This window comes from Tamandua tetradactyla, chromosome 13 (genome assembly GCF_023851605.1).
Source record: "Tamandua tetradactyla isolate mTamTet1 chromosome 13, mTamTet1.pri, whole genome shotgun sequence".
NCBI lineage: Eukaryota > Metazoa > Chordata > Mammalia > Pilosa > Myrmecophagidae > Tamandua > Tamandua tetradactyla.
In genome coordinates this window covers 28,023,846-28,046,842 of record NC_135339.1, presented here as the reverse complement: position 1 = coordinate 28,046,842, position 22,997 = coordinate 28,023,846, and the positions used below count along the sequence as shown (strand labels likewise).

The 22,997-nt window shown below is 34.4% G+C and overlaps 1 protein-coding gene across 5 annotated transcripts in view; it reads left to right on the top strand.

Moving 5' to 3' along the window:
* VPS26A (VPS26 retromer complex component A) overlaps positions 1-22,927 on the top strand; it is a 41,384-nt gene extending 18,457 nt beyond the window's left edge. For 2 of the 5 annotated variants that reach the window (XM_077125079.1, XM_077125076.1), the window contains exons 3-9: positions 3,739-3,814; positions 5,594-5,750; positions 6,611-6,775; positions 14,732-14,838; positions 17,354-17,422; positions 19,008-19,150; positions 20,896-22,914. In XM_077125079.1, coding sequence (XP_076981194.1) covers positions 3,739-3,814; positions 5,594-5,750; positions 6,611-6,775; positions 14,732-14,838; positions 17,354-17,422; positions 19,008-19,150; positions 20,896-21,009 — 831 coding nt within the window. In that variant the 3' untranslated portion in view covers positions 21,010-22,914. Of the gene's footprint in view, positions 1-3,738; positions 3,815-5,593; positions 5,751-6,610; positions 6,776-14,731; positions 14,839-17,353; positions 17,423-19,007; positions 19,151-20,895 lie in introns of all 5 variants that reach the window. The other 3 variants (XR_013161532.1, XM_077125077.1, XM_077125078.1) reach the window with 3 other exon arrangements.
* The last annotated feature ends 70 nt before the right edge of the window (positions 22,928-22,997 follow it).

Genomic DNA, 22,997 nt, shown 5'->3' with positions numbered 1-22,997 from the left:
ACATGCCATATCCCTTACCTCTCCCTCTCGTTAACCACTACTATTTCAATCTACTCAATTTATCTTAACCTTTGTTCCCCCATTATTTGTTTATTCTTATCCATATTTTTTAGTTATCTCTCCATATCATGGATAAAGACACAAGGTTTTCACAGTCACACAGTAACATTGCAAAAGCTCTATTATTGTACAGTCAACTTCAAGAAACAACGACTACCTGAACACAGCTCTACAGTTTCAGGCACTTCCCTCTAGCCACTCCAATACACCATAAACTAAAAAGGGGATATCTATATAATGTGTAAGAATAACCTCCAGGATACCACTTGGCTCTGAAATTTCTTAGCCACTGACACTTTATTTTGTCTCATTTCTCTCTTTCCCCTTTTGGTTGAGAAGGTTTTCTCAATCCCTTGATGCCAAGTCCCAGCTCATCCTAGGATTTCTGTCCCACGTTGCCAGGGAGGTTTATACCCCTGGGAGTAATGTCCCATATAGAATGGGTGAGGACAGTGAGTTTGCTTGCTGTATCGGCTTATATAATCAGTAGTTCAAAATATCATCACATAGTTGCATATTCATCATCATGATTTTTTTTTAGAACATTTGCATCAATTCAGAAAAAGAAATAAAAAGACAACAGAAAAAAAATTCATACATACCATACCCCTTATCCCTCCCTTTCATTGATCACTAGCATTTCAATCTAAATTTATTTTAGCATTTGTTCCTCTATTATTTATTTTTATTCCATATGTTTTACTCATCTCTTGATAAAGTAGATAAAAGCATCAGACAGAAGGTTTTCACAATCACACAGTCACATTGTGAAAGCTATATCATTATACAATCTGTTCAAGAAACATGGCTACTGGGACACAGCTCTACATTTTCAGGCAGTTCCCTCCAGCCTCATTACATCTTCACTAACAAGGTGATATCTATTTAATGCGTAAGAATAACCTCCAGGATAGCCTCTCGACTCTGTTTGGAATCTCTCAGCCGTTGGTACTTTATTTTGTCCCATTTTTCTCTTCCCCCTTTTGGTCAACAAGGTTTTCTCAATCCCTTGATTCTGATTTCCAACTCATTCTAGGATTTCTGTCCCATGTTGCCAGGAAGGTCCGCACCCCTGGGAGTCATGTTGCATGTAGAGAGGGGGAGGGCAGTGAGTTTGCTCGTCATCTTGGCTGAGAGAGAGGCCACATCTGAGCAACACAAGAGGCTCTCTTGGGAGTGACTCTTAGGCCTAATTTTAAGTAGGCTTAGCCTGTCCTTCATTGGGTTAAGTTTCATATGAACAAACCCTAAGGTTGGGGGCTCAACCTATTGCTTTGGTTGTCCCCACTGCTTGTGAGAATATCAAGAATTCTCCACTTGGGGAAGTTGAATTCTCCCCCTTTCTTACCATTCCCCCAAGGGGACTTTGCAAATACTTTTTTATTCACTGTTCAAATCCTTCTGTGATTTATCGAGGCATTACTCTGGAGAAACCTACAAAATCTCATACCCTACTCAAAGTTTCATGTACTTATGGTTTTCAGTTAAACTGTTCACTTAAGTTATATTAGGAAATGCACTAGTCAAAATATAAATTTTGTACCAAATAAACGTTTTTTGCTTTAGTCTCACACATAAGTTAAAGTTTTAAAATATGAATGACCATCTATTTTCAACACCCTGCAATATTGACATTCCTTTGTTCTTCCTCATGGAAAACATTTTAAAATTTGTACATTTAGTCACTCATTCCTAGTGACTAGGAATGATAATTTAAGCATTCCTAGATTATACCATCTCAGTCTTTATCGTCTGTCTTTCCTTCTGATTTCATTTGTGTCCCCAGGCCTCCTCCCTCTATTATTGTCACATTCAGCTTCATTCAGTGTTCTAACATTATTGTATTACAGTTAAATAGTATAGTGCTATCCATTTCTGAATTTTTACAGTCAGTCCCGTTGCACAGTCTGTATCTCTTCAGTTCCAATTACCCAATATCTGCCCTATTTCTATCTCTTGATGACCTCTGTTCTTAACTGAAATTATCCACAGAACTGTAAATTTTAAAATATCAGATACAGCCATGTTAAAAAAAAGACTTCAGAAGCAACCTGTCAAGTAGACTTTTTAATATACTTTTATCATTGTATGCTTTAGTGTTACAAATTAGAGACCGTCTCTAATTACTGACTGGTTTTTGAAATAGCTGGGAGTTACACTCGTTTTATTTGTGGTGTGAACCTAAAATTCAACGTGTTTGTATACGTGGAACTTCCTTTAAAATAATTTTAAGATAATTTCCTTCTTAAAATAATTTTTTTTGACTTTGAAAGTATTATTTTATTAAAAAAAGGAAAAACTAACAACAAATGACAAAGCTACACTAGAAGTAAATGCTGTAGATTTATTTATTTCTGTAGTTTTTAAAAATATAATTGTGATTATACCTATAAACAATTTTGTTTCCTTTAGTAAGATATCACGCACATCTTCTTCACATCATTAAAATTTTTTGACTATTTTTAAACTTTTATGGTCCATCCATATGATATAATATTAATTTATTTATTTATTGCCTTGCCTGAGATTACTTATGTTTTCCCAGCTACTAGGCATGCCCTTTCCAATGTATGTATTTTTTGTTGTTGATGTTTGTTTTTTTTGATGTATGAGCTGGTGGTTGAACCCGGGTGTCCTGCATGGCAGGTGAGAATTCTATCACTGAACTACCCATGCACTGTGCACCACCACCACCCCCCCTTTTTTTTTTTTTTTAATTGCTATTCCTTTTAAAGGCAAGTTACTAACTTACTGTGGTTACTGATCTGGAAAATACAGAAGAGTGAATATTCTAATTTACATAGTTTACAGACAAAAGTAATTGGATCTCTGTTTTATTGGTCTTTGATTTCTAGTTTCTTTTGAGAAACGTCGTTTAGAAGAAAAGATTTTGAGTCATGTTGCCACTGTTTCTTACAGTGAAGAGTAAACCTGAAGCATGCTGTTTTTTTGGTTGCTTTTTTTTGGTGTATGGTCCAGGAATTGAACCTGTGTCTCCCGCTTGGAAGGCAAGCATTCTACCACTGAACCATGAAGCATGCTGTTTTATGTGGAAGAAAGTCTGTTAATTCTTAAACTGAGTGTACTTTTTTTCAAATTAAAAAATTATAATTTTTTACAATTTAGGGATTTTGAGGTTATATCTTTTTCTTCAGAAGTATGAGATAAAATTGTACTGAAAAATTTAAATGTTTAGAAATTGTTTTTAGAATGAATGACAGACTTAAGACAATATGCATAACTTTTAAGGTTAGGAGTTGTAACAATATATAAAAAGCTAAAAGTAGGTCAATTCTTGGAATTAGTGATCACCTCACATTAAAGTTATTATTATTAGTCATAAAATTGTTTTACTTTCTGACCAGAAAACACATTTGGATAGTTGGTTTTCCTTTTCTTTCATTGAGTCTTTTTATGTTTTTTCAACTATAAAGAAAGATTCCCTCCTAACAGACACTTTAAGTGTATGTGTTAAGTGATAGATTCATTAGTGATTGTATGTGAATAAATTGTACCTTCTTTGGTGCTGTAAGGTCATCCTGATGTAGGTGGTGATGGTGTCTCAGATTTTGGAAGTGAATACCTGAAATACTTACATATTGCATTCATCTGGAAAGAATCTACTAGTAGGCCCAGTGAAAGAACTGTTAACATCTCTTACATTTCATGTTTTGGCAGGTAAACCTAGCCTTTAAGCAACCTGGGAAGAGGCTAGAGCACCAAGGAATTAGAATTGAATTTGTAGGTCAAATTGGTGAGTTTTAAAATAATATTACTTTTTTTTTTCTGTGATAACTGAGTGTGAAGAGGGTTGGATTTGTCTTTTAAATAATTGAATTAAAGCTTAGTTTTCTGGAAGGAAGGAGTTGATTTTGCATAACAAAAGGACTTTATGAACATTATATCATGTTTCTTTTAATTGTATTAAATGACGTTTGGTTCCTCCTGCCTTTATGTTTACTGGATTAAATTACTAAAAATGAAAGGAGTTATGTAAACTATCAGCCTTGAAAAATAATTCAAGTTGACACACTGAAATTTCCATCTGTCTACATTTTTCAGTAGCCTTACAATACGAAGTCTACCTTCATCTTTCCCTTTTTAATTACCCATTCCATTTGTTTTCCTGACTTAGTGTATGCCTTTATCCAGACTAACGTTTCAACAGAAAATTCTGTGTGAAAAGGAAAAGTGTAATTTTTTCTTGACTGAGACCGTACTGTACATTTCCATACATGCGTTTCAGAGATATTCTTGATTGAGTAGAGAATTTATGTTATGGTACTGCAGAATCAGAAAAGAAGGGGAGAAAAACCATGTTTGTATAATACTCCTTACATAGTTTGGTTTTGAATTTAGCTAAATTTTACTGTACATTTTCAAGGTATCAAAATTGGAAAGTATAGATATTTGCTCATCTGTTTTGGATGAAATTGTACTTAAAGGGTAAATTATAATAATTAAATGGTAGTTGGTTTTACTGTTTTCTGCATAATAGTTTATTAAGGAAATATATCTGCCTAACTGAAAAAACCAAAACAGACTTTTTGCCTTGAAGGGAGAAAGTTCAAATAATTGATGATAATGTGTTAAAAGAGTTTCATATTGGGGAAGTCCTAACTACATCAAAGGAATGAACTTATTATTTTTTTTTAATTTTTTAATTAAAAAAAGTACCAAAAAACACCAAACAAACGCAAACATTCTTAAATTCTGATCATTCCGTTCTACGTATATAATCAGTAATTCACAATATCATCACATAGTTGCATGTTCATCATCATGATTATTTCTTGGAACATTTGTATTTATTCAGAAAAAGAAGTAAAAAGCAAACAGAAAAATATTCATATATACCATACCCCTTACCCTTCCCTTTCATTGATCACTAGCGTTTCAATCTAAATTTATTTTAACATTTGTCCCCTATTATTCATTTTTATTCCATTTGTTTTACTCGTCTGTTGATAAGGTAGATAAAAGGAACATCAGACACCAGGTTTTCACAATCACACAGTCACATTTTGACAGCTATATCATTATACAATCATCTTCAAGAAACATGGCTACTGGAACACAGCTCTACATTCTCAGGCAGTTCCCTCCAGCCTCTCCATTGCATCTTGACTAACAAAGGTGATATTTACTTAATATGTAAGAATAACCTCCAGGATGGCCTCTCGACTGTTTGGAATCTCTCAGCCACTGACAGTTTATTTGGTCTCATTTCACTCTTCCGCCTTTTGGTCAAGAAGGTTTTCTCAATCCTTTGATGCTGAGTCTCAGCTCAAGGAATGAACTTATTTTTTTAATAACATAAATTTTCATTGTGCCTATGCTACTTTTTTTTTTTATGTCTAGGTAGAAAATAATAATGAAGGTAATGGAATTCAGATCAGAACTTAATTTAAAAATGCAGTGTCAAATCCAACTAATTTTTTTTGTAAAAATTATTTGCTTTGGAGGTGAAAGTTTGGGTTTTATTGGATGTTTGTTAAATATAATTGGTCTTTTTCCTTTTTAAATTCCTTAGAACTTTTCAATGACAAGAGTAATACTCATGAATTTGTAAACCTAGTGAAAGAATTGGCCTTGCCTGGAGAACTGACTCAGAGCAGAAGTTATGACTTTGAATTCATGCAAGTTGAAAAGCCATATGAATCTTATATTGGTGCCAATGTTCGCTTGAGGTATGAATGTATATTAGAAACTAAATAAAGTCAAAACTGGAAAGTAATGGCTACTCTTGAATGTCTTATGAACTTTCAGTTATAACTCTGGACTGGAGGACTTCAGATTTTTAAAGATTTTGTGTCTTTACAAGGATAGAAAAGATATCATTATTTCTAGCATCACAGATTTAGGAAATCCCATTATGTGATGTTTAGTTACATATTTTCCTTGTATGAATTGTTCCATAGGTATTTCATTTGTGATGTAAACTTAATTACCCTCTAAATTTGTTAGTTTCCTAGCATTTGCTTCCAAGAATCTCATTTAGTATGTGGTTAAGAAAGATCTAGAGAATGTAATAACTGCACCAAATTATATATTTGAATGTAGTTAAAGGAAAATTTTAGGTTGTATATGTTGTTAGAATAAAAGTTTTAAAAATAAACGTAGAACTCTACAAGACAAAATGGGGAACCCCATGAGTTAGTAGTTCAGTTATAATAATATTCTTTAATTAGTTGTAACAAATATACCACAATAATGCAAGGTGTTAATAATAGGGGGATATATGGAAATCTTTATTTTCTGTATGATCTTTCTTTAGACTGATGTCTCTTTAAAAAAGAAAAAGCAAAGATATTTCCAAGTTACCTACCAAACTCATCTGAAAGTGCAAACACAGTTCTTTAAATGAAGAAATTTTTTTCATGATATAGTTTTCTTTAATTAGAACTTCATCAAGTCAATAATGCTGTTAGTTGATCCCAGAGGAGTTTGAGCAGGAAAGAGAAAGCTGAGTTGCAGTCAGTGTTCGCTTATTTAAGACATCTAAATTTATCACAGGAGATTTAACTTGTCCTCTCCATTAATTTTGTAGGTATTTTCTTAAAGTGACAATAGTAAGAAGACTGACAGACTTGGTAAAAGAGTATGATCTTATTGTTCACCAGCTTGCCACCTATCCTGATGTAAATAATTCTATTAAAATGGAAGTGGGCATTGAAGATTGTCTACACATAGAATTTGAATATAATAAATCAAAGTAAGTACCTTTCACAAACTGACAACTTTTAAATGTGCAGGGAAAATTAATAAATAAGCTTTTCAGATCCTTGTAAACTCCTCAAAGTAAGGATAGAATTGACATTAATCTGGTGTTAGCAGATCAACAGTCTCTGAGTTGAAAGAAACTTTAGGAACTCCACCTGACTTCCAGCCTGGGACAGGTGTCTTTCATATTGTATTCCTCATAAGTCTCTGCTTGGCCACTTGTTTTAGAGGAACTCAGCATCTCATAGGAAGCAAGTCCCATCATCTCTGTAAAAATTTGTTGCACTGCCTTGACATGTCAACCTGGCCATCTCTTTAAACAAAAACACTCTTTCTGACTAGGATTTCCTTCTTTGTGTTGCTTTAAAATTTGTTTGTATTGCCTGCCATGCCAGGGGCCTGGGTTCAATTCCTGGTGCCTGTCCATGCAAAAAAAAAAAAGGTATTTGTAGAAGAAACAGTGTACCCGGTTTCACCCTTACGTTACATGATTTTATAGTGGGTCAGGCTTCCATTAAGAAGTACCCTGATTTGTTTAATTAGTCTCTCTTGTTTGTCTACACCTATTATCTAACATATGAATCAGACATCACTCTTGCAGGTTTGATTCACTGAAAATAATACACATACCTACAGAATCTTAAACCATATTGCTGATAAAATTAGCAAATAGTTTAGGACCTAAAGACTTACAACTGGAAGCCTCCCTATACAATGGCATATGCACTAATAAATTCTTAGGATATTGTTTTGAGATCAGACCTTGTACTGAGACTAAAATCCTCTAGCGATTCCCAGATTTATTACTACTTAATTTCAAGGTACATGCAAAAGGTCTTTGGTTATTAGATAGGACGACAACTCAACCTATGGAAGCGATCCTATTATTTATTTATTTATTTTCATTTTTAAGCAGTTTTATTCAGAGGCTTTCCCTCTTAAGCTCTGCTTGTGACCAGGGAGTTTAGGTTAACTGTAGTATTCCAGCACTTAGACTAAACAGTGCCACTAAAGTCTTTTTTTTAAATTTTTTAAATTAATTTTTAAATTAAAAAATACACATGACAAGAAAGAAACACAAACATTCCTAACATATGATCATTCTGTTCTACATACATAATCAGTAATTCACATTATCATCACATAGTTGCATATTCATCATCATGATCATTTCTTAGAACATTTGCGTCAATCAGAAAAAGAAACAAGACAACCGAAAAAAATTCATACATACTATATCCCTTAACCCTCACCCTCATTGATCACTAACATTTCAGTCTACTAAATTTATTTTAACATTTGTGTCCCCTATTATTTATTTTCATTCTGTATTTTTTACTCGTCTGTTGATAAGGTAGATAAAAAGAGCATCAGACACAAGGTTTTCACAATCACATTGTGAAAGCTGTATCATTATACATTCATCTTCAAGAAACGTGGCTACTGGAACACAGCTCTACATTTTCAGGTAGTTTCCTCCAGCATCTCCATTATGTCTTGACTAACAAGGTGATATCTATATAATGTGTAAGAATAGCCTCCAGGATAACCTCTTGACTCTGTTTGGAATCTCTCAGCCATTGACACTTTATTTTGTCTAATTTTGCTCCTCCCCCTTTTGGTGGAGAAGGTTTTCTCAATCCCTTGATGCTGAGTCCCAGCTTATTCTAGGATTTCTGCCCCACATTGCCAGAAGGTAAACACCTCTGGGAGTCATGTCCCATGTAGACGGGGAGGGCGGTGAGTTTGCTTGTTGTGTTGGCTGGAGAGATAGGCCACATCTGAGCAACAAAAGAGGTTCTCTTGGTGGTGACTCTAAGGCCTAATTTTAAGTGTGCTTGACCGATCCTTTGCGGGGCTAAGTTTCTTATGAACAAACTCCAAGATTGGGGGCTCATTGGCAATCCTTTTTTGATTATGTGCTTAATATACTCTGGAATATACCCAGGCATTACATTAAGCTATACAGGATTAAAGGTTCTCATTCTTCCTTGTGGCTCCCTGTGTTTGGATTGTTTAAATGATCTATCCAGATAGGTTGAGTTAGATTATATGCTATAGGAAATTTAGGTTCAGGACAAAATAAACCTTTCTTCCTTTGGTCTCAAAGCGTAGATGAGGTTCTAAAATATAGACAGTGTCTTCCTTACTCCTTTATTCTGAATTACCTTAATCCCTACCTGATCGACTTTGTTCTTATCTCTCAGTACCAGGTTATTCATATATAAAACAGCCCCTCAAAATCCAGAAATAACAATTATCACTCTGGACTAAATTTGACTGCTCTAAGAGATTACAATCTAGGCCCCTGTTTTCTTATAAGTATTTTCTAAATGAGACCATACAATATTTGCTCTTTTGTTTCTGGCTTATTTTGCCTCACCAGATGACCCGCATGATGCCTCATAAGTTCATTCTTTTTTGTAGCAGTACAATATTTTATCATATGTATATGCCATTGTTGCCAATCTGTTTCTTAGTGAAAATAAAGTTTATTCTGTAATACTTTCAAATTTACAGGACTGTTACAAGAATAATACAAACCCCTTGTGAGAACTCTGACATACCTATTTCTCCTCAGATACCCAGATTTACTAATTTTAGCATTTTGCCACATGTCATATCATTATGTCTATCTTTTTAGCTGTGTCAGTGTCTGTTTCTCAGTCCATTTTCTGAAGACTTGAGTATAGGTCGTACACGTCATGCTCCTTGAACACTTGACGTTGCTGTGTATATTTCCTAAAAACGAATATATTCATCTGTGTAACCACCTTTAACGCAGTTATCAAACTTCACAAAATTTAACATTGATATAAAACTTATGTCTGTATTACAGTTTTTTCATGTGTCTACAAAAATCCTTTTGTGCTTTTTCTCCTTCCTTATTAGATTCCATCCAGGATCCCATGTTGCATTTGTCATGTCTCTTCAGTTGCTCTTCTTTCTTTGTAAACTGTGGAAGCATATATACAACATAAATTTTCCCATCTTTGCCATTCCCAACCATACCATTCAGTGGGATTAATCACATTCACCATGTTTTGGTACCCTTACCATCTTCCATTACTAAAAGTTTCTCATCTCCCCAAACATGTTTCCTATACCCATTATGCATTAACTCTCCATTCCCCCTACCTTCCACCCCTGGTGACCTGTGCTCCATCCACTTTTCTTTTTTCTGTGAGCTTGCATATTCTCTGATACTTTCTTTATAGTTACCGTAAGGCTTAAATTTAACATACTAAATCTGTAACAGTCTTGCTTGCTTTGATACCAATTTAACATGAAGTATACAAAGAATATGTTCCTGTACTCCTCTGTCTTCTATGTAGTTCTTGTCACCAATTACAGGTTTATACAGTATATGTCCAAAATCACTGATTTAGCATTACTTTTCTTTTGTACTTTTGCAGATTTTATTGTAATATATTCTTTTGTCTTATATTCCATCCATATTATACAATCAGTATCTCGCAATATCATCACTTAGTTGTACAGTCATCACCATACTCACTTTTAGACCATTTCACTAACTCCAAAAAGAAAATTATCAGGTAGACACACAAGAAAGAAAAGCCCAAACACCCCATATCCCTTATTATTGACCCCTAGTATTGGTGTGGCACACCATTACTATTAACTGTATTCCTTAGCTTGCATTATGTATTTTTCCCCCATGTACCACTCTGTTATTAACTCTTTGTACCAGTCTCATACATTTGTACCAATTCATGCAAGTACTTACTTAACTTTGTAGTGTTAATTGGTGATATACATAACTCTAAACAATTCCTTTCAGTCAAAATCACCTACAGTATAGCCCTATTCCTTATATTCCCTCTAACAACTACCCTCACCCCGTATTTATTTCTAAACATTTTAAGTTCACCCTCATACATTCTGAACATATTAGGTTACCACTCCCCTTTCTCTAACATCTGTCTATTTCTAGGGTGTCCTATATTCTACATTTTTAGACTCTGAGTTTATATATTCTAGATAGTTCATATTAGTGAAATCATACAATATCTATCCTTTTGTGTCTGATTTATTTCACTCAGCATTGTGTCCTCAGGATTCATCCATATTGTCACATGCTTCAGGACCTCATTTCTTCTCACTGCTGCATAATATTTTATTGTCTGTTTATACCACATTTTGCTTATCCCCTCAACTGCTGATGGGCATTTGGATTGTTTCCATCTTTTGGCAACTGTGAACAATACTGCTATGCACATCAGTGTGCAGATGTCTGTCTGTTTCCCTGCTTTCAGATCTTTTGGGTATCGACTGAGTAGCGGAATCGACTGGTCATATGGCAACTTATTGTTTAGTTTTCTGAGAAATTACCAGACTGTCTTCCACAGTGGCTGTACCATTTTATACTCCATCCAGCAATGACATCCAGCAATGAATAAGTGTTCCAGTTTCTCCACATCTTCTCCAACACTTGTAGTTTCCTGTTTGTTTAATAGTGGCCATTCTTATAGGTATGAGATGATATCTCATTGTGGTTTTTATTTGCATTTCCTTAATAGTTAATGAAGATAAACATCTTTTCATGTGCTTTTTGGTCATTTGTATTTCCTCTCTGCAGAAATGTCTATTCCTATCTTTTGCCCATTTTATAATTGGATTATTTGTCCTTTTCTTGTTGAGTTGTAGGATTTCTTTATATGTAATGGATATCAGACCCTTATTAAATATATGGTTACCAAATATTCTCTCTCCTTTAGTTGGCTGTCTTTTCATCTTTCTTTCTTGTTTTTTTTTTTTTTTTTTGCCTGGACAGGCACTGGAAATTGAACCTGGATCTCCAGCATGGCAGTCGAGGATTCTTATCTTGAGACGATAAAAAAAATTTATCTTTTTATTCTTTTGTTGCTTGTGCTTTGGGTGTAAAGTCTAAGGAGCTACCTCCTATCACTGTGTCATGAAGAGTTCTTCCTATATTCTAGGAGTTTTATGGTACTGGCTTTTACATTTGGGTCTTTGATCCACTTTGAGTTAATTTTTGTATAGGGTGTGAGGTAGATGTTCTCTTTCATTCCTGTGAATACAGATATCCAGTTCTCCCAGCAGCATATTGAAGAGACTATTCTGTCCCAGTTCAGTGGATTTGAGGGCCTTGTTAAAAATTGACTGACTATAGATCTGAGAATCTGTTTATGAATTCTCAGTTCCATTCCATTGATCAACATGTTATAATTACATTTTATACATTTGCATTTTACATCTTGTGGAATGTAAGTAGTGGAGTTATAAGCCAGAAATACAACAATACTGGCATTTACCTCTGTTTTTTTTTTTTTCCAGCACTTTAAATATGTCCTCCCACTGCCTTTGTGAATCCATGGTTTCTGATGAGAAATTGGCTGTTAATCTGATTGAGGATCCCTTTTACATGACATTACTTTTTTCCTGAGGCTTTCAGAATTCTCTATCTTTGGCACTTGATAGTTTCATCATAATATATTGTGGAATGGGTCTATTTGGGTTTATCCTATTTGTAGTTTGTTGAGCGTCCTAGATGTGTACTCCATGTCTTTTATTATATTTAAGAAGTTTTCAGCCATTATTTCTTTGAATACTCTTTCTGCCCTTTCTCACTTTCTTCTCCTTCTGGGATTCACACAGTTTATATTGGTATGCTTGTTGGTGTCATATCAGTTCCTTAGGCTCTGTTCACTTTTCTTCATTCTTTCTGCTCCTCAGACTGGATGATTTCAGTTTTCTTATGTTCAGGTTCACTGATTAATTCTGCCAGCTCCAGTCTGCTTTCGAAGCCTTCAATTTTTAATTTGTATTACTATGGTCTTCAGTTCTGTTTGGTTCCTTTTACTAATTTCAATCTCTCTTTAATAGTCTCTGTGTTCATCTTTTGTTCTCCTGATATCCTTTAACTCTTCATTCATGTTTTCCATTAGCTCTCTGTGCATGTTTACGACCTTTTTTTTTTTTTTAAGTCTTTGTCCGGTGTGTCTCAGGTCTGGTCTTCCTCAATGTTGGTTTCAATGCTTTAATCTTCTCCTTTGCCTGGACTGTTATTTCCTGTTTCTTCTCATATGGCTTGTATTCTTTTGTTGAAACATGGACATTTTGATATTTTAATGTGTTATTGCTGGAATTTAGACTCTGAGGCGTCTGTTCTTAAGCGTGTATCCATCTGGTGTTATGACAGAGTGTTTCTTGAATTGTAGGAGCTAACAACAACAAAAAAATGCAAGGGAAAAAAACCTCTTCCCAAGTCTTTGCAGATTACCTGGCACCAGTACTCTCATCTTTCAGAGTTTATCCGAACAATGAGTTTTGAGAGTAGCTTGAGGCCAAAGTATAGGGGGCCTCAGTGATTCTTTCTGGGCATGCATCTTGTCTTGGGCATTTGTGTGTGGCCTAGGAGTTCCCCTATTAAAATGGATGGAATGTCCCCTCTTTTCTTGGGAGCAGTTTCCTCACAGCCCCCAGCGCTACAGTATGTTCTACAGCTAGCAGTCCTTTACCCCAGGTAGCTCCAATGTGGCTACTCTCTCACAGTGTTCTGTAGGTCAGCTATGTGAGCTGCTTTCTACATACTGGGCAAATTCTGGGATGGCAAGCCTGCAAAGACTGTCTTGGTTCAGTCCCTCTGACTACCACCAGAGAGATTGGGCTAGACATACTTGCTCCCAGTATGAGTACAAGGGTCACTCTCCTCCCTTGCTGTGTGGGGACTGGTTCCATACCAACCTGCTAAGGGAATGGGGAGGGGCTAGCCAGTGCACCACGAGATTCTACCTTTTTTTTTTCCTACCACTTGTAAGTTGCCTTTTTCTTGATTCGGTGCTCACCCTATTACTGCAGTCCTTTAACTGCTTCCTGGAGCTTTGAGAAAGATGTTTCTGCCATTTCTTGCTGATTGTTCAACGCTTCTGTGGGGTGACAGACCCCTGCAGCTTCTCACTCCATCATCCTGATCCAGGCTGATACAAAACTCTTGTGTAGAACTTTTTTTTTTAATCTATTTTTTTTTATTAGAGGAGTTATAAGGTACAGAAATATCATGCAGAAAATACAGAGTTCCCTATATCCTTCTCCTTCATTAACATTTTGCATTCATGAGGTACCTCTTCTAATTAATGAAAGAATATTATTAAAATTGTACTATGAACAGTAGTCCATAATCTCTATCATGGTTCACTTTTTTGTTTTACAGTCCTGTGTTTTTATTTTCTAGTAACATATATTCAACCTAAAACTTCTCCTTATAGCCACATTCATACATATAATTCATTGTGTTAATTTCATTCATATTGTTGTGTTACCATCATTGTCATCCATTACCAAAAGGTTTTCATCACCCTAAACAGAAACTCTGTACAGGTAATCATTAATTCCCCATTCTGTATCCCCACCCCAGCACCTAGTAACCCCTATTCTAGTTCCTGATTCTGAAAATTTGCTTACTTTAATTATTTCATATCAGCTGTAAAAGGAAATTAAGTTCTGATAAATGCGACAACATGGGTGTACCTTGAAGACATCATATTGAGTAAAATAAGCCAAATACAAAAGGACAAATTCAGTATGTCTCACTGATACTGATTAACTGTGTAGAGCTTTGAATGTTCAAAACCATCTTCGCCCATGAAATAGATATTTCATGCAGAGATTTTTCTATTCCATTTATATAGGTTCTCTGAAAAGTAAGTTAACCTCTAAATAAGGATCAACAGTTAATCAGACTGAATCTTCTCCTTTGAGGCATAGGTCAAGTAAAGGTCTCATTTCTTATTCACCTCTGAAATAAATACTTCTTTGACAAAAATGTGCATTAAACAATATGAATCAAATTATTTGTTCAATAGTTATTATCTTAAAAGATGTCTAATGGAGTTTTTCAGAAGGACACATTTTTTTTGTTTTGAAAATTGATATTTAGTAAATGAGGTATTTTCTTTCCTTAAAGGTATCATTTAAAGGATGTGATTGTTGGAAAAATTTACTTTTTATTAGTAAGAATAAAAATCCAACATATGGAGTTACAGCTGATCAAAAAAGAGATCACAGGGATTGGTAAGTTGAAAAGCATTTGAATTAAAATTCTTTGTTTTAGTTGAATTTTAAAAATCTTAATGTACTATTTAAAAAAAAAGTCCATATTGGATATTTACTTTGATACTAGCATTGTTGATAAGTTACTGAGGATTGTTTAAAAATTAAATAGGTATATTTAGGTATATATAGGTATATTTGCATGGTTTGAATAGGTATATTTGCGTGGGTCAAAAAATGTATAAAAGGCTATACAATGGAAAATATACTATTTCAGTTCTGTAAATACTCATAAGTAATATGTTTATTATAAGTTTTAAAATCCTTTTAGCACAGGTTGTTCAGTGGCAGAATTCTCACCTGCCATGTGGGAGACCTGGGTTCGATTCCCAGCACATGCATCAAAAACAACCAAAAAGCTTACGAAATTACCTATGATATACATATCACATATCTGCTTCTCTGTATGTGCATGTATAGATATAGAAATGCATATATGCAGGGAGACATTTAAAAAATCCTTCTAGGTATTTATTCACATACAAGCATATTATCCTCTCCTTTTTAAAATCATTTATATGGTGGCATACAACACATCTTCCTTTGCACTTAACATACCTTAGAGATCTTTCATTAGCACTGTGTTGAACACTTCCTCGTCTTTTTTATAGAATTTCATTTTATGGATGTACTAGAATTTATTTAACCATTTTCCTATTGGTGGACACACAAATTGTTTCCAGTCTTTTGCTATTAAAACAGTGCTTCTTAAAGAATGTCATTTTGCATGTGCATATAAGACAATAGCTTAGAAGTGGAATTGCTGAGTCAAAGAGTATATTTATTTGTAATTTTGATACATACTATCAATATGTCCTCTTTAGGAGTTGTGCTAATTAATTAGCATTACTGCCAGCAGTGAATGTAGGAGAGTGCCTCTTCTTCCCATCTCTCATCAGCACAATATTATAAAAACTTTTAGCTGATCTGATGGGTGGGGAAAACTTGATTGTAGTTTTTTTGTATGCTATATGGCGGGGTCACATTTCATTCTTTTTCCACGTGAGTATTCTTTTATTGCAGCACCATTTGTTGAATTTTTGTTTGGTTGGTTTGTTTTTGTTTGTTGGCTTGCTTCTTTGTTTTTTGGGAAAGTGCATGGGCCAGGAATTGAATCCGGGTCTCCCACATGGCAGGCAAGAATTCTATCCCTGAACTACCCTTGTGCCCCTCTTGATTGTAGTTTTAATTGACAGTTTTCTTATTCTGAGGGTTGAGTATCTTTTCATATATAGAAAAGACATTTCTATTTCTTTTCTGTAACCTATTCCTATTCTTTGTCCTATTCCCTATTGGATTATTGGCCTTTTTCTTATTAATTCATAGAAACTCTTTGCATATTAGAGAAATCAATCCCTTTTTCTGTGTTTAAGAATAGTAAAAACTTCATTTTTTGAAGTTTATGTAGTCAAATTTTTCAAATTTTCCTCTTACGGCCTCTGGATTTTGTGCCCCAGTTAAAAGACCTTTCGCATGGTGAGGTTTTGAAAATAATTTTCTGTGCTAGATTCTACTAAATAAGTTTTATGACTTTGTTTTGCTTTTTGTTTAAATTCTTAATTCATTTGTAATTTGTCCTGCTGGAGGTTGTGAGATATGTATCTAACTTAATTTTCCAGATGGCTAACCACATGACCCACTACTTTTTCTTTTGTTTTCTTTTTTCCTCCCTTCATCCCCCTTCCCCCTCCTTCCCTCCCTACCTCTTTCCCTGCCTCCTTCCTTCCTTCTTTTGACATAATTTCCGATTTAAAAGACAGTGGCAAAAATAACTACTTTTTAAAATCCTGTTTTATTTATTAAACATACCAACATACAAACATTCTTACCATATGATCATTCCATTCTTCATATATAATCAGTAACTCACTTCATCACATAGTTGTATATTCATCATCATGATCATTCCTTAGAACATTTGCATCAATTCAGAAAAAGAAATAAAAAGAAAACAAAAAAAATTCATACATACCATACCCCTTACCCCTCCCTTTCATTGATAACTAAATTTCAATTCCTACTAAATTTATTTTCAGAAAGCATTTCAATCTAATAAATTTATTTTAACATTTGTTCCCCCTATTATTTATTTTTAATCCATATGTTTTACTCGTCTGTCAATAAGGTAGATAAAAGGAGCATCAGACACAGGGTTTTCACGTTCACACAGTCACATTGCAAAAGCTATATCATTGTACAATCATCTTCAAGAAACATGGCTTCTGGAACACAGCTTTACATTTTCAGGCACTTCTGTCCAGCTTCTCCAGTACACCTTAACTAAAAAGGTGATATCTGTATAATGCGTGAGAATAACCTCCAGGATAACCTCTCGACTCTGTTTGGAATCTCTCAGCCATTGACACTTTATTTTGTCTCATTTCGCTCCTCCCCCTTTTGGTTGAAAAGATTTTCTCAATCCCTTGATGCTGAGTCTCTGGGAATATTTAAATTAATATTTTCATTATTGCACTAGGACCTAGTACAACAACAGAAACAGAAACAATTGCCAAATATGAAATAATGGATGGTGCACCAGTAAAAGGTAACACGCTTTTAAGTACTTTGTTTTTCATAAACAGCAGTGTTTGTGCAGTTTAGTTTGAAAGTAGCTATTCAGTATGAAAGTGTGTTTTTAAATTTATTCTCATAATGATGGTTCTTGAGATCATCTTTGTATAGATGAAAGATGACTATATACTTCTAAGTAATCTGAAATAAGATTAAATTTTTCACTCAGCATGAATTTAGAATTTACAAGAGACATTGTGTATAGCTCTTCTGTAGTTTGGAATCTGTGACATTTTGCTTGTCTTCTGTTTTGTTCCCTCCCCCCGCCATGGATGGGCACTGGGAATCGAACCCGGGTCTCTGGCATGATTGTCTGAGCAATCTGGCAATCTGCCCTTGATTGTCTTCTGTTTTAATAGTTCATTTCAGTAAATTTTTTTTTCTCATGCTGAACATAAGATGCAGTATAGCTGAGCATTAATTTTTATGCGATCTTGGAGTCCCTGTTGCTCCCAAGAAAACAAACAGTGCCATTACTTGTTAATCTTCAAGACAATGAAATCAATATCATTTTAAATTTTTATGTCTTTGGATTTTATTCACTCTATTAATAATTACTTCAAAAGGTAGTTGAGTGGCAATTACAGATGGGACTGTATGCTTTAAAGTTCCCAACCATCCTTTTAGTTAGATGGTGGTGGTGTTTTACAGATCAAACAAAAGCAGTCCAAAGAAGTTAAAAAAATTTTTCTAAAGGCAATAGATTTAACAATTACAGAATTTGGGGTTTGAGCCTAGGCCTTTCTATCTTCAGTCCCCAAATTGTGTACTCTTGTGTTATGCAGCATTACTTTGTAAAATTCCAGCAGCTGCAAATTTTTATGTAAAGAGATAGGTCTATCTTTCAGGAAGATTCAAAAGAAAGTATGCAAATAATTATCTTTCTTTTTTGGTTGTAAGGAAATGTTGACTGTTCTGTACATGTCTGTTGCTTTGGATGATTTATAATAGATATTTCAAGAATTTATACTTATTAGAAATTATTGAGAAAACAGAAAATAACAAAACTACTTATACAGTACTTACTTGCTAGTGCTATGTTAAGCACTTTACATGTTTAACCTGTATGGTCCTTATACATTCCCTATGAGTTGGGTATTAGCCCCATTTCACAGATGTGAAACTTGAAGCAGAGATGTGACTTGACCAAGGTCACACAGCCAGTAAGTGGGAGAATTGGAATTTGAATCCAGGCATTTTGACCCTAGAGCCATGGTTCCCATCCAGGGGAATTTTGTCACATACCCTCTCTGCCAGAGGACATTTGGCAATGTCTGGAATCATTTTGCTTGTCACACCCAGGGATATAGTGGGTTAGAGGCTAAGGATGCTGTGCAACATCCTAAAATACATGGAAGAGCTCCCACAACAAAGAATTATCCAGCCCTAAATGTCAGTAGCACCAAAGTTGAGAAATCCTGCTCAAAAGTATTTATTAAGGTGCATCTCATCTGAGGAACTGAAGCATTAGTGTTTTCTCCCTAATGCTTGGGTCCTAGGTATTATGTGAATGTATTTAATGATCTCTTAGAATTAAATGAAAAGTGCTTTTCTTCTAGGTGAATCAATTCCAATAAGACTATTTTTAGCGGGATATGACCCAACTCCAACAATGAGAGATGTGAACAAAAAATTTTCAGTAAGGTACTTTTTGAATCTAGTCCTTGTTGATGAGGAAGACAGAAGGTACTTCAAGCAGCAGGTATGGTGCCGCCCAAGCTGGTATATTTTTTTTGCTGTTATAGTTTTAAAAATCCTAGAAAGTACTCACTCGCTTTCTGAAGCTTTAAAACTGTACTGGGCAAGTAGGGGTTTTAAGTGAAAACATTGGGGTGGTATGTTAAGGAAATAGTCAAGAATTTAATCCTGTTGTGACAGATCCCTCTCCTAATCATTCTGCAGGACTCAGGAATGGGCTATAATTAGCAGGACTTTTCTTTTTCTTAAGGAAATTTGTAATTAAATCAAAGCAGTACCTGCTGTTAGTTTTTTAAAAACAGAAAAACTTTATGCAAGAGAGTTGAAAACAGAGAATGAACTAAGAGTTACCAGAAATTCTATCACATTAGTTTTCAAACTGTGTATGTGTATTTAGATTGTATCATGTGTGTTGGGTGCTTTTTCTCTCAGTAGTGTCTTGAATATCTTTCCTTTATCAACAATGTAGATTTCCATTATCACTTTTAATGGCTGCTTAGTACTGTCATTTACTTGATATAATTTTGGGTTTGTCATTTTCCCTTATTAACCAATTCTGTTATGACCCAGTTCTAATACTTTCAGATCTAGTGTTTACCATAAAACTTGTCCTCATTTGAACATCAGTTAAAAACCATTGATGAATTTTGAGTGAAGACTGTGATTAAGATAGGCTTTTACTTTGAGTCAGATTAATAAATATTTGAATTTTAGTTCAAAGTGAGATTAGAAATTATTCTGTGCTGAAGTACTGTGAAGAATACAAAAACTATTTTTGTAAACATTTGTCCTCAAGGTCTTTACATTGCGGGTATGTGGGAAAAAGAAAAACTTTGTAAGTTAACAGAAAACTTAAATAATGCTTTGTCTTATTGCAGACAGATTGCTGCTATAATACTGTATAATTAAACTTAGGGAATTTTAAATTACAAAATTTTTCAATTTCAAAATCAGTTACATTATTATGGCAGCACTGTTGAAGTAAATGTATTGCTTCCAGTGGGAGTCATGTTCATATTCTTATATGTTGGTGAAGTAATAAACAAAATAACTACAGCCAGTTGTGAATTTATGCAGCAAATAATTTTTGAAATTTAGAAGAAAGAATTCAGGGTGGTTTGGTTAGGGTAAAATTTAGATAGGCAGAGAAATAAGGATTTGAAGAACATATGTAAGAGGTAGGACAGATTTATTTGGAGTACGTTGGAGGCTGGTGAAGGGAGGAGGGTGATGTTGCTAAATTGGGTAAAGATTTACGCAATTTACCAAAACCAGGGAGATTTATCCTGAAGGCAACTGAGAACTACTAAACAGCAGTCCAAGCAGTGTTTAATTAATCTGGTACTGATGTATAGGATGGGTTAGAAAGCCTCAGGCAAGAAGGGCAGTACTATCTACAAGGAAGTTGTTTTAATATTTAAGGTTGAAGACGAGATTGAATTTATATGAGGGCAGTGGAATGGAAGCAAAGGACAGATTTTAGGAATTTTTTAAATCAATAATATTTTAAAACTTTGGGCCTGATTGGATTGGTGTGATGTGCTTGCGTGCTGCTGGGGAGAGCAGGAGAGGCAGAAGGGGTAGTCCAATATAGGGTGGAAAGAAAAGTGGATCAGTCAGGAAGGAAAAAGCTTTTGTAGGGAAGAATTTAGTTTTGCTATAGTTAAAATTGAGGTGGCAGTATCTCCAAGATGAAATGTTAATGTATGAGAGAACATTAATTTGTTGATATCTTGCATTTTTTTTAAGGAGATCATTTTATGGAGAAAAGCACCTGAAAAACTGAGGAAACAGAGAACAAACTTTCACCAGCGATTTGAATCTCCAGAATCACAGGCATCTGCTGAACAGCCTGAAATGTGAACTGAATGGGAGTAAGAAAGAAAAACAAAAAACTCCTGTAACTATTGAGATTAAGTTCAGCAGGTTGAAGATGGTTGCGGCATGTAGGGGTAAAAGGCCAAAACTCCATTTATAATAGTCTTCCTTTATCCTACAGTGCTGCATATATTTTATGATATAACTAAATGTTCTTCGTGTATATACATTTTAAAAAGTGCTTTCTTTGAGACACTGGAACTTTCTTAAGCTGCCTCCTTTTTTTTTTTTTTTTAATTAACTGCACTTTGATTTGATGATAAGCACTCATATACTTAAGCATAAATATTAAAGATCTTCCTCTGAGTAGGCTGGCTATTTATAATTTTGCTTTCTTTCTGCTTAGTGTTGATTATAAATATTTTTCTCCCTTTTCATGCGAATGAGTACTTACTCTTTTCATGCAGAAACATATTTTATGTCCAAGTAAAATGAGAAAACCTGAATAGCCCTTATATTGTGCAGAGATTTAAAACAGCATCTCAATTTTTTAAAACAACTAAATTGTTTTTACATAACTTTGAGAAACACATATGAAGTGTTGAATTGTAGGTGCCTCTGAGTCTACCATTCCATGGCTTCCTGAATTTGTATCCTCTTAGAAGTCTTCTGTCATATGAATATTAAATTTTTTTTTCAAGGGAATATGTGGCATGTTACTGTAATCATTGTCTTTTTTTTTCCCCCAAAAGTAACCATTCTGCTACTTTTCAGTATTGCCACTATATGTTTTCTGTAATGTGGAATTGACCCTATGTTGGTGTTTTAAAATTTGTTAAACTGTGTAATTTTTCCATAAATACTCTGAAATGTGTATGTGTATTTTTTTAATTTAAGGAATCTTTTTGCCATATATGCACTATTTTCTTGGCCTCACAAATTTATTCTCTTCACATTTCAGGTGAAAATTTTGGGATGGGGGACTCAGGAGCATATGTGAAGCATGTATTTTCCAGATCTGGACAATTTCATGTTTGTTAAACTGGAACATTGGTTAGTTCAACCTCAAATTTAAATCTTTCCACCTGTTTTAATTTTTTTAACATTAAATTCAAGTCATTTATTCAACGTCTCTGAAAAAGAAGGTTGCAGTCATCTGATTCTGTGCATGGGATCTGATCTCAAATGCAGTAAATGTGGGATGCAGATACCAAAACAAAGCCTGCTGTGTGGAAACTACTTTCATTTATGGCTCATTGGTTTTTGTACCAATATTTTTATACACTTCAGAGTAAACCTTGTCAGGTAATACTTTGAGTAAGCTAAATAATCCAAATTAATTTCCTTAACCTGTTTTACTACAATGGCACTTTGATAAAATGGCCGATAAACAACTTCTCTATTGGCAAAAAGTTCTATGCTGGAGCATCTATTTTAAATATAGACATCTGTGAATGGTAACATTTCCCTTCATGTAAGTGCCTGTTCAGAATTTTAAAACTTAATGCCAAATATTTTCGTGATCACTTTACATGTAGTAATTAAAAATATTCAAAGAAATTTTGAAAACTATTTGTATTTAACCAGCCTCAAATTGTGCAACCATGACGTGTAAAAAATAAATTGAAACATACTAAGCTTGCTCTTTGAATGATTAAAATAGCTTTGTTCTCAAATCTGTTCTCATTGTCAGATTTTTTGTTGAGGATAAGTTGCTCAGTGATTTAGAACGCTATAATTGTAATGCTTTTATAAATATTATCTGCTTAAATTTTAAATGCTTTTACTTAGCTGGCTTACAACACAGTCTATATACACAGGATACTTCTCACAGGATGCTTACTTTTGCTTGAGACTTTCTGCTGCATGACCAATTTGAAAAATAAAAATTTAAATTCAGTATTTTGGTGATCTGAGTCAAAAGTCTGCCAGTTAATTAGAAATAAACTGAGAAAGGAATTGTCTTTAATAAAATGTCTGTTAATCCAGTGGTTCAGGCACACCAGACCCTTGGAGAATGCTGATCTTCCTGC